General features: G+C 43.0%; 1 protein-coding gene across 7 annotated transcripts in view; it reads right to left on the reverse strand.

The window, feature by feature from the left end:
- ANKFY1 (ankyrin repeat and FYVE domain containing 1) overlaps positions 1-12,679 on the reverse strand; it is a 90,196-nt gene that overhangs the window by 31,345 nt on the left and 46,172 nt on the right. For all 7 annotated transcript variants that reach the window (XR_619980.6, XR_008481451.2, XR_013535451.1 and 4 more), the window contains 3 exons: positions 4,219-4,423; positions 2,145-2,213; positions 1,723-1,922 (listed from right to left, as the gene is read on the reverse strand). Coding sequence is in view for 4 of the 7 variants with exons in the window: in XM_008996410.5 (XP_008994658.1) it covers positions 1,723-1,922; positions 2,145-2,213; positions 4,219-4,423 (474 nt within the window). In the remaining 3 variants the exon portion in view is untranslated. The remainder of the gene's footprint in view (positions 1-1,722; positions 1,923-2,144; positions 2,214-4,218; positions 4,424-12,679) is intronic.

The following is a 12,679-nucleotide window of genomic DNA, read 5'->3' on the forward strand; positions in this document are numbered from 1 at the left end:
GCAGATCAAGCAGTCTAAAAGTTAGTAAGAATATATAGGATCTGAATAGCACCACGAACAAGCTTGATTTAATGCAGCATCCTACAATTACAGAATGCACATTCTTTTCAAGCACATGGCAGACATTTCTAAAAACTAGTCCTGGGAGTCTAATATCCAAGTCTTTTTTTTTTTTTTTTTTCAGAGATGGGATCTTGCTCTGTCACCCAGACTGGAGTACAGTGAAGTGATCACAGCCTCACTGTAGCCTCCAACTCCTGGCCTCAAGCAATCCTCCTACATCAGCCTCCTGAGTAGCTCAGAATACAGGCATAAACCACCTCAATTCTTAAATATCAAAGAACCAATCTCTTACATGGCACATTCTGATATAATATGATTAAATTAGTGGTCAGTAAAATTATGGGTAATAACCAATATGTTTGTAAATGAAAAGCAATTAGTAACAATCTGATTTCCAGAAGTTCAGTCTAAAACACATACAGTTCTTCCAGCATTCCTTGTCCTGTAGTACCTTTACCTGCCTTTAGCTTTTATATCACCTAGAGTGGCGATTTCGTTTGACCTTTAAGTATTATTTTATATTATTTATTTTTATTTGTTTGTCTTAGATGGAGTCTCACTCTGTCACCAGGCTGGAGTGCAGTGACGTGATCTTGGCTCACTGCAACCTCTGTCTCCTGGGTTCAAGTGATTTTCCTTCCTCAGCCTCCTAAGTAGCTGGGATTATAGGCACCTGCCACCATGCCCAGCTGATATTTGTATTTTTAGTAGAGACAGGATTTCTCCATGTTGGCCAGGCTGGTCTCAAACTTCTGACCTCAGGTGATCCACCCATCTCAGCCTCCCAAAGTGCTGGGATTACAGGTGTGGGCCACCGTGCCTGGCCAAACTTCCTTGGAGAAAGGGCTGTTTCAATATCCATCTTTTTTTTTTTTGGTCAACCCTTTTTGTGGGTGGCACCTACCCATGTTTTATACGTTGCTAGTACTCAATACGGAATTACATGGAATCCCTCTCCTTAAAACATCCCTGTATTTTATTCAATCAGGTCAAGGAAATACATTAAAACCGGTTCTCAAAGTGTAGTCTAATATGGCAAATATTGAAGTTATAATCCACCTAAAAAAAAAAAGCTCTCTGGGGTATAATTTTTAAGTCAGTCAAAAGAATTCTGAGTCCAAATCATTTGAGAATCCCCGCATTAAATAAATGGAGGTGTTTCAGCTTCAAGCACTTGATGTCTGCTAAATTGTTTGAAGCACAGGATTGTTTTGTTTGTTTTTTGAGACAGTGTTTCGCTCTTGTTGCCCAGGTTGAAGTGCAATGGCTCAATCTCAGTTCACTGCAACGTCCGCCTCCTAGGTTCAAGTGATTCTCAGCCTCCTGAGTAGCTGGGATTACAGGTATGCGCCACCATGCCCAGCTAATTTTGTATTTTTAGTAGAGAAGGGGTTTCTCCACATTGGTCAGCTGGTCTCGAACTCCCAACCTCAGGTGATCCACCAGCCTTGGCCTCCCAAAGTGCTGGGACTACAGGCATGAGCCACCATGCCTGGCTGAAGCACAAGATTTTTAAAAATTACAACCCAGGGTTTTATTGTATTTAAAAATTAAATAAACAGTAATTATCCTAATAGTATGCTGTCCAGTATCTAGATCTGGGGTGAGAGCATTTACGCGCTATCTACCGGCACTGCCCTCTGGGAGGCAGGTGCTTACCTGTCGCCATGTCAGGTGCGTCTGTGTGGCTGCCGTGCTGGATGAGTCTGGCTGCAAAGCTGTTTTCATCAAATGAAGTCCCATTTACCACAGGGACATCTTCGAAGGGGTTCACAGACTGGTCAGAAGACACGGTGATATACTGCACGGCAAGCCACAGAGCCGTGCTGCCCTCATGGTCTTTCAGTTCTAAATCTAGTCTGAAAAGCAGAAGCCAAGTCAACAGCAAATAAAATCTTTTACAGACACTCTATACTGACAACCTCGTTTTTTCTCTTTATACTTTTTCGATGACAAATTTTTTTAGCTCCCTTTAACTTTTTAACATATGTAACACTAAAAGATGTTTAAAAAGAATTATTTTTCACTCACAATACCCCCCTCACAACTGCCTTTTCACTTCTTCATGTCTCCCTACGTACTGTTTACACTGCAGCAGCTGATTGAACACATATTCGTTCCTGGCCATGATGGACACATGTAAAGGAGTCCTGCAGGATAGAAAGAAGAGGTGTCAGTTCAGGACAGGACCCATCAGGGCGACTCTCGGCAAGGGGAGCCGGAACCCTGGGCAGTCACCACCCACGGGAAATTCCACATTTCTCCAAGTCTCCTAAAACCACGACAGCGCAACAAAACATGAAAATGGATCTGCTCACGTTACTGCGATTCAGTGGCCAAAACAGACAAGAGTTGGCTAAAGGAAGAGATCCCAAATCCTCTCCCACTCAATACTGACCCCTTACTGAAGGCATATACATGATTTGCTTGAAAACAGCACTTTCTGCCATAGGTGTGAAGATTTTCCATTATCTATTCTCCATCAATTCTAAAAGGAAACTTTCCCCTATAATTTTCTGTTCTTCTCAAACACACTCAGAGCAGCCAGTGATGAAAGCTGCACTTAACCCTTTTCACTGCTTTTATGTAGCACCCAGGAGCCCTGCAGGAGACTTGCCACTACAGAGGTCAGGGCCCCAAGGCTGCATCTACACCGTCCCCCGCCCCCCGGGCCCCCCCCAAACACACTGCAGAGTCAGGGCCCAAGGCTGCATCTACCCCCCTAACAACACACACACACACACACACACACACACACACACACACACACACACGGCTCAAGGCTGCATCTACTCCCCGCCACCCCCCACATACACACTGCAGAGTCAGGGCCCAAGGCTGCAGCTACCCACCACCCCCTACACACTGCAGAGTCAGGGCCAAAGGCTCCATCTACCCACAACACACACACACACACACACACACACACTGCAGAGTCAGGGCCCAAGGCTGCATCTACCCGCCTCCCCCACAACACACACACACAAACTGTAAGTTTATTGCTGCTGGAGGAAAAAATGCAAGAATCAACAGCAGGGAAATAAGGTAATTATCACATGATACTGAGAGTTGATGAAGCTGCATCTCGCATGTGCTTTATCTGTCACACAGATCCATTTTCCTATTCTGACAACCAGACTTTATAAAAAATGTTTTCTTTTTGAGAGGTTTTTCAAGGGTATAAAATACTGAGTTGTTCTAATGACAAGTGGTTCCCAACTCTGGTCAGAGAGCAGGTGACTTAACTGTCCTTCACAGCCTCTCACTACTGGCCCAAGACAAGTTGCCTTTTCTTAGACGCTAAACAACAAAGAATCCTCAACTAGGTATTTGTGGAAAGGGCAAAGTGAACACAATAAACACTGTCAAATATGGGAAGGGCCACTATGAATGGGGCTGTGCAGATAAAGTGGGAGTGCTAACAAGGTGAAATTGGGCTTACTGCAGAGAATATCCAACGACTAGATCTCATAAAAATAACAACTGATTGTCTGGAGTTAGCGAGCTCCTCTTCTTCAAACTACCCAAGCAACTCTAAGAAACGCTACAAGATTCGCTTGCAGGCACTGGACTGGATGACCACTCTGGCTCCTTTGAACATGAAGATACAAATTGCTTAGAAGCTGGAAGATTGGCTCACGCCTGGAAACCCAGCACTCTGGGAGACCAAGGTGGGCAGACTGCTTGAGCTCAGGAGTTCGAGGCCAGTCTGGACCACATGGCAAAACCCTATCTCCAACAAAATACAAAAATCAGCCAGGCGGGGTGGCGCATGTCTGTAGTCCCAGCTACTCAGGAGGCTGAGGTGGGAGGATCACCTGAGCCTGGGAGGTGGAGGCTGCAGTGAGTCAAGATCGCACCACTGTACTCCAGCCTAGGCAACAGAGTGAGATGCTGATGCAATTAAAAACAAACAAACAAATAACAACAAAAAACCCTCAAAGACTCCAGTTACCCAGGATGGAAATGTTTTCCCCAGATGCCTCTGGTTTCAGTAGGACCACTATACTACACATCAGTGTCTGTGACCTTAATACAAACCAGACTGAACAACACCAAACTCCAGACCAGGAAGTCCCTGCAAGACTGTCGCATGCTACTGGAAGGTCACCTCCCAAGAACAGTGCTGCAGGCACCTTGCCTCCCCCAGCTCACCTGCCCCTGCTGTCCTGCATGTTGGGGTTGGCGCCGGCCTGCACGAGGGCCTCTGCAATCTGCGCCATCTCAGACATCACATCTGCCGAGTGTTTCTTTGAACTGTACAAGGCCACAAGGTGCAGCGGTGTCTCCTGGGCACCCAGTGTAGCAGCATTAACCAAGGCCCCATTCTTAATGAGGAAAGTGGCAGCAAAGAGGTCTCCTTGAAAAGAAATAACAGAAGAAACAATATTCAGGATAAGGTGCTCTGGCCTGTGCCTCCTCAAGAGGCAGCAGCAAACGACTGCAGACTAAGAATGTGTCTGAGGGAACCTCTGGGGGCATCTGTGAGTGGAAACTCATCCCTGAGATCGTGGAGTTACAGATGAACTCAAAAGGCTTTGCTCAATCTTTGACTACCTATTATCACTTGTCCTGCCGCCTCACCTCAGCATCTCTTCACTCTTTAAGAATAGCAGGCTTCTATTCTTCAAAGTCTCTTCCAGGCAGCTCTCAAAGAGGGTGGGAAGGATCCTCCTCACACAATCTCTCTCTCTCTCCTTTCCTGACCACAGCTTGTCGCTAACTAAGCAACATCGGCCCCCATTCTACTGTACTTGCATACAGGTTCCTACTCAGAGTAAACCCATGCCTGTTTTAGTATTATACAATTTTTCCTTTTAGTTTTATTTTTATCCCCAGACAAAGTCTTGCTCTGTTGCCCAGGCTGGAGTGTAGTGGTGCAATCTTAGCTTGCTGCAACTTCCACCTCCAGGGTTCAAGCAATGCTCATGCCTCAGCCTCTTGAGTAGCTCGGATTACAGGCATATGCCACCATGCCCAGCTAATTTTTTGTATTTTAGTACAGACAAGGTTTCATCATGTTGCACATGCTGGTCTCCATCTCCTGAGCTCAAACCACCTGCCTCAGCCTCTCAAAGTGCTCGGATTACAGACGTGAGCCACTACAACTGACCTTTTTAGGTTTGTAATCTCATTACACATACATAACTGACTTAACGAGAAGTTTACAATGAAATATTTGAACGAAGTATCTGTATACACTCCTATTTACAAATATTTCACATGGTAAATAACCTCACTGTGAAAACAAAACTTCTTCCTAAATCCCTTCCACTGACTTAACGCTTGGAGTATTACAGGTAAAAGAGTCTACCTGGAACTATTTACAAATATCAAATTAAGACTGAATAACATCTGAGTGCTTTGGAAGGCCGAGGCGGAAGGATGGCTTGAGCCCAAGAGTTCAAGACCAGCCTGGCAACATTGGGAAACCCCATCTCTACAAAACAACTTAGCAAGGAATGGTGGCACATACCTGTGGTTCCGGTTACTCAGGAGGCTGAGGTGGGAGGACTGCTTGAGCCCCAGAGTTCGAGAACGTAGTGGGCTCTGAGTGTGCCATTGCACTCTAGCCTGGGTGACAGAGAGAGATCCTGACTCAAAAATCCATTCTTCTTCTTTTCTGAGACAAAGTCTAGCCCCCATCACCCAGGCTGGTGTGCACTGGCATGATCACAGCTCACTGCAGCCTCAACTTCTTAGGCTCAGGGGATTCTTCTACCTCAGCCTCCTGAGTAGCTGAGACTACAGGCACGCACATCATCATGCTTGGCTTATTTTTTATATTTTTAGTAAAGACAGGGTTTCACCATGTTGCCCAGGCTGGTCTCCAAACCCTGGGCTCAAAAGAGCCACCTGTCTCAGGCTCCCAAAGTGCTGGGATTACTGGCATTTTTTTTTTCTTGCAAAAATAAAAGTTTTATTGTCATGTATTAATACTTTATTAAAAAAAAAAAAAAAAAGCTTACTAGCTGACTCCAATGCAGGTGGTCCACAGAAGGGCATTTCAGATTCACACAAAAGAAGTAACAAATAATGGGGATCCCCTTTCCTATGTGAAGATAACAATATACAGGCCAAACAGGACATACATTCTGGTTTTTGAATAGCAGTTATAGATTTATAAGGTCGTTGATACACACTAGGTTCTCTCTGCACCTGGCCAAAATCCATGAATTTTAATAGCTTGATTTACTGTCTTTGACTATTTATGCTCTGTAGGAGGGAATACAACTACTTTGACATGTTAATAAAAGGCCAAGAATTAAGTTTAAGATATTAAAGGTACACATTTGTGACAATACTTTGTCAGACACTAGTAAAGAGAAATAGACTCGAGACCAGTTGTACAAATACATGGTTAAGACTCAGAAGTAACCAATCTAATAAGTGGCCATTTAATGTTAAAAATACTTCTGAAATTCTTCATAGAATAAAGATAAAAAGAAAAGAAAAAAAATACTTGTGAAAAACCAGTTAAAGTATACTTGTCAAGTTAACTTGGAGAATGACAAAGACTAAACAATTAAATTTAAGATTAAAGTTCAATCTTACTTGGATTTATATTTAAAAATTAAAACATACAAACACACTACATATATATAAAATTGACGCTTCTTAAGAAAACAAGGCAAGAATAGCAAAGCATCATAATATACAGAACAGAAACCTGTTAAAAAGGTCTGGGGCATTACACCTCGCAGGGTGAGAGCAATTGCTCTCAGTGGCCTCCAGGTGGCACCAATGAGCTCATACTGGGAAAGTTGGGTTTTGAGGATTATTTTGTTTTTTTGTTTGTTTTTTGTTTTGAGACAGGCTCTCTGTCACCCAGGCTGAAGTACAGTGGCATCATCATGGCTCACTGCGGCCTTGACCTCTGGGGCTCAGGTGATCTTCCCACCTCAACCTCCCGAGTAGCTGGGACTACACAACACACTCGGCTAATTTTTGTGTTTTTGGAAGAGATGGGTTTTGCCACGTTGCCCAAGCTGGTCTTGAACTCCTGGGCTCAAGCAATCTGCCCATCTCAGCCTCCCAAAGTGTTGGGATTACAGGCATGAGCCATGGCCCCTAGTCTGGAAAGTCTTTCGAGGGTGAACGTTAAACATCTTCCAAGTCAAATTCATCTGCAACTTGAAATCTGCACATGTAACTGATGGCTGAAATGTAAGTTGACCCAAGAGCTGGGATTCAGGGCACTTTCTGCAGATGTGGTCTCCATCTCCCCAAGGGCTACGGGTGAATTTCTTGCAAATCACATCCTTCTTCACCTGGATGATCCCCAAAATGCAGAACAACGTCCCAGAGTTTGATTTGCTGGTCCCATGAAAGTTGACTACATTCCTTAAATGTGTGGGTGGTGTTGGGATGAATGCTGGATTGTTGAAGGTGGCTTGGCACATCTTTCTTTTATGGATCACAGGCAATGGTGTTCTTTCCATAGTCCGTCTGCTTTTGTCTTTACATCAAGACACTTTGGTCCCTATTGTTAGAATTGTGGGTACAGACTCCTTTGAATCACAACTTCGAGACAAGGCTTTTCTCTCTTCCAAAGTTTTCTCTTTACATCTTACGATATCATTTCATCTCCTTCAACTACACATCTACAGTTCGAACACCTAAAATGGGGCTTCAGGAGTAGTAAAGCTCTCTCAATTCTGTTGATCCTGTACGCATTTTCATAGGAGTATTCAGGTGTCATCTGGTTCTCAGTGGGTATGAAATTAGAAAATCATTTGCTTTTGTTTTGGTTTCTGGTTTTTTGAGATAGGGTCTGGCTCTGCTGCTCAAGCTGGAGTGTAGTAGTGTAATCATGGCTTACTGCAGCCTCAGCTGCACAGCCTCAAGCAATCCTCCTGCCGCAGCCTCCCAAGCAGCTAGGAATACAAGTGTATGCCACTCTGCCTGGCTCATTTAAAAATGTTTTTGTAGGGATAAGCTTTCACTATGTTGCCTACGCTGGACTCGAATTCCTGGCCTCTAGTGAACCTCCCATCTTGGCCACCCAAAGTACTGGGATTACAGGTGTGAGCCACCGCACCCAGGTTGTCTGTTTTTCAACACTTCCCATCTGCTCTATGCTTTCTTCCAAGGGACCATCTTGCTAGAGAATGTGGACTCTGGCACTGGGGCAGCTGAAAGGCCTCAGGTGCTGACTCGCTCCTCAGATGCTGGATTGGCTCATGTCTGGTTTTTTTTCTTTGTATTCACACTGTCTTATACAAAATAGACCCTGAGGAAATGTTTGGGAAGAAAATGGATTGACTGGTTGGGACTATTAGGTTCTATGTTATCAGAAAGGCTCTAATTTGAATTAATTATGACTTCAGGTAACTTAACAATTTTCCAATCAGTCCCTTCTCTTGAAATATTTTCATTCTTCTGCTCCCGTTCTGGGTGGGGCAGGGGTGCAGAAGGGTGCAATCTTTACCAGTATCAGGTGCAAAGGGCTAAAGCTGAGATTTCTTTATAGTAGAGAGGCAGTAAAACACTACAGGTAACATGCACACCGGGGGCTAGGCTAGGTCAGTCCTTTGCTATCCATTTATACAGGTACACAGAGGGCCCTACTCTGTATCATGAACGAACTCCACATTGATTTGGTATAGGAGAAAATACGTAAAGACAACAATACATTAGCAATAAAACAAAATATCCTAGAGATAGCCACTAACATTCTGGGAGTAGAAAGAAACTTTAGAACTACTGGGACAAAGAATCTTAATGAAAAGTCCAAAATATGAGATACTCGGGGGAGAAGGGATAACGTAGTGTCATTACTTTTAAGCTTAAAATATAATCCAAACCAAGACACAAATACATAGTGGCTGGGCACAGTGGCTCCTGACTGTAATCCCAGTAGTTTGGGAGGCCAAGGCAGGTGGATCACTTGAGGCTAGGTGATTCAGACCAACCTGACCAACATGGCAAACCCAATAGCTACAAAAATACAAAAATTAGCCAAGCGTAGTGGCACACACCTGTAGTCTCAGCTACTAATATGGCTAAGGCATGAGAATCACTTGAACTCGGGAGGTGGAAGTTGCAGTGAGCTGAAATTGGACCACTGCACTGCAGCCTGGGCGACAGAGCAAGGCTCCGTCTCAAAAAAATAAAAAGAGAGAGAGAGAAACACAGTAAAGCTAAGACAAGGTAAGTTAATGAAAAATGTATACTACACCATACATACAGAAGATAAACAGGGCAATACCCCACAGGTATATGAAAACCTATGAATGGGTAGAATCAAATGGAAGGCATGATAAAAAAATTTTGTATCTTGGCCGGGCGCGGTGGCTCAAGCCTGTAATCCCAGCACTTTGGGAGGCCTAAGTGGGTGGATCATGAGGTCAAGAGATCGAGACCATCCTGGTCAACATGGTGAAACCCTGTCTCTACTAAAAATAAAAAAAATTAGCTGGGCATGGTGGCGTGTGCCTGTAATCCCAGCTACACAGGAGGCTGAGGCAGGAGAATTGTCTGAACCCAGGAGGCGGAGGTTGCAGTGAGTCGAGATCACGCCATTGCACTCCAGCCTGGGTAACAAGAGCGAAACTCTGTCTCAAAAAAAAAAAAAAAAATTTGTATCTTAAAGTGTAAGTCCTCTTAGAAGAATTATAGATTTTGGATCAGATTTACTTTATTAATAAGATCCAAATATAAAGTTCTTTTTACTTATAATCATACACACATATACATTAATATATGCACCCCATACAAAGAAGCTATTAGAAATTATTAGAAACAGAAAATTAATGAAGTTTTACATTAAAAGAAAGCCCAGAGAGTACATAAAGGAAGGGAAAAAGAGAACTGATATCAGAAGAGTAGAACAAAGGGAGGAACAGAAAATGCCAAAAGCACCATTTATAAAGTTTCTGTCAATAAGAAAGTGGGTAATACAGTTCAGATGTTTTGATTTCAAATCATCAAAAACAGTTCAAATAAAAACTGGTGCTTCAAAGTTTCAGTTACTTCATCACCTCATTCCCCGACACTCGCAGGTATATGAGGCACAACTATCACAAGCTGTCCACATAAAAATATTCTCTTTTCTTTGAGATGAAGTTTCGCTCTTGTTACCCAGGCTGGAGTGCAATGGCGGATCTTGGCTCACCGAAACCTCTGCCTCCTGGGTTCAGGCAATTCTCCTGCCTCAGCCTCCTGAGTAGCTCGGATTACAGGCACGTGCCACCATGCCCAGCTAATTTTTTGTATTTTTAGTAGAGACAGGGTTTCACCATGTTGACCAGGATGGTCTCGACCTCTTGACCTTGTGATCCACCCGCCTCGGCCTCCCAAAGTGCTGGGATTACAGGCGTGAGCCACCGCGCCCAGCCCATAAAAATATTCTTAACAGTAAAGTCCACACTAAAACAATCCATATACAGTATTTCTCTCGATGTGGCTTCCGGACAGCTCTATTCATAACAGTAGCCTTCATTATTCCACTCATACAAACCACATATCATGCTGCTCCAGTTAGTGGCATCATTTTCAAATTTACTAAAAATAATTAACAGGAGCATACTCAAGAACCCCACTTACTGATGCTGGTTACTAAGGTAAAAAAGTTCAGGAAGAATTGTTTTTATAAAGTGAAGGCTCACCTTCTTGCTGAGATCAAGCTGCTTGAAGGAGATGACCTCCTCAGCCATACCTGGGCCTCCTGGGGGCTCCCCCAGAGACACTGCCTGCCTGTTCCCTTCTTCAGACAAAATGACTGGTTTACTTGGTTATCAGGATGATCACTGACTATTTTGTTTATAGATTCTAATGTGTGCTCAGAACTAAACCTAAATCCCATATACTAGAGACTTTCACTCTTAACAGCGAAAGTGAAAAAAAATCCTACAGGAACTGAATCTGGTGGTGGGGTTCTGATGCGGGGTCAAGGTATGAACTGCAGGGCTGACCCTACCCGTCACCTGGTAATCACTGCTGGGTGTACTACCAACCCTGTCTCGAATTCTCTGAACAAACAAATGAAGCCAAAGTGATTTCCACTTTATGGATAAGACTCAGAATGTGATTCACCCAAGGTCACAGAGTCAAGAGATCAGCTAAGATTCAAACCTTTGTACATACAAGCTTCATAACCAGTGCTCTGTCTACCGTAACATGCTACATTCTCTAAAGTTAGCAAAATCAACTTCATTATACCCACACTGTAACCCACATATTTTCAGGCAATTAATAAACTCAGAGTGGAAGATTAAATCATCTGAAAATAAACATCAAAAATGGATCACTAATTCTTGGCAACTCTTGAAACTAAGCAATCACCAAAATATTTAATAAGTCAAAAATGTTTTATCATCAAACAAGAATTATCTCCCCAAGAGGAAAGAAACAAAATTCTCTCTTTTTTTTTAAGTAATGGGGTATTTGTTTCCAAGATAAACATCTCAGACACTAAACAGTGTGGGAAAGAATCAGTCCCTCCCTGGTGAGATTTCCCCACTGAACGCACACTCAGTGCTAAGCTCCTACTGGCTTTGCACAGCACAGAATGGTGCTTGGGAAAAACCCATCTAGTCTTGACATTGACATACTCCAAGGATTTCCTACCCAGTGATGAGCAAAATTTTCCTCTCTACCAGCCAGCAAGCTCAGCACTCCAATACATGGCTAACAAGGATATTTGTGTCAAAACCTTTGCCCAAAAAGGACAAAGCTGGCACAGGACCACATCTTGATGTAACTACATTCTACCAACTAGGAGCAATCTGTGAATGGCAAAATGTGGTATAGACAAGAATGGAGTGACAATGCATCATCGAAAGGGGAAAATACAGATGATTAAGATGGAGTGAAACGACTATATTCTCTCTTTGATGTCTTCATGTAAGTAACAAAAAAGTGGCCATGGCAATGTACTCCAATCAGGTCCACCATCTTGCCACAAAATTAATGCTTCGACACTTTTGAAAGCTTTCATTCCTTACTGGAACTCTACCTCTATACAGATTTCACTGGGTCAAAAATGACCACTGCAAAGCAACATCAGCCAGGATCCATTTGGGACTTAGGAATTAGTAAGACCATGGAAAAAACTAAACAAAAAACTAGTATTGTTTCTTCCTTTGAGAAGTTAATTCATTAAGATTAAAATGTTTTGTTCTCAAGTTTATCCTTTCTGTATTCTTCCAACTACCAACAATGTATTCAAAATACAGCTACAATTCCAAATAACATTGCTAGAACAAAATAAAACTTTATCAATTTATCTTAATAGAGGTCTAGCCTGTTAAAATGAAAACCCTGAATCTGAGAATATGTTTAAACACTGATGGTTTTGATACTATCCTTGTGTATCTGTGGTAGGATAGAAAAGCAAAACCTTCCTAGCACAATTCCTGGAGAAAATGACCCACTGAGCAAGCAAACACATCAGGTGCTTATAAGTAAAAGGTACTTCCTCACACACAGGACCATCTTTAGAGCCTTTCTTCTGGGGCCTTGTTGGCACCATGAATGGCCAAACAAACAAGTCCTAGGGAACAGCCATGATCATATTCTCAATCATGACCCATGATCAAATTCTAAATCACGCAGCCTGTAAGTACAGACTAGAGAAGCCTTCGTGAATTTTTGAAACAAAGTCAGAAAGTCT

Source organism: Callithrix jacchus, chromosome 5 (genome assembly GCF_049354715.1).
Source record: "Callithrix jacchus isolate 240 chromosome 5, calJac240_pri, whole genome shotgun sequence".
NCBI classification, from domain to species: Eukaryota; Metazoa; Chordata; class Mammalia; order Primates; family Cebidae; genus Callithrix; species Callithrix jacchus.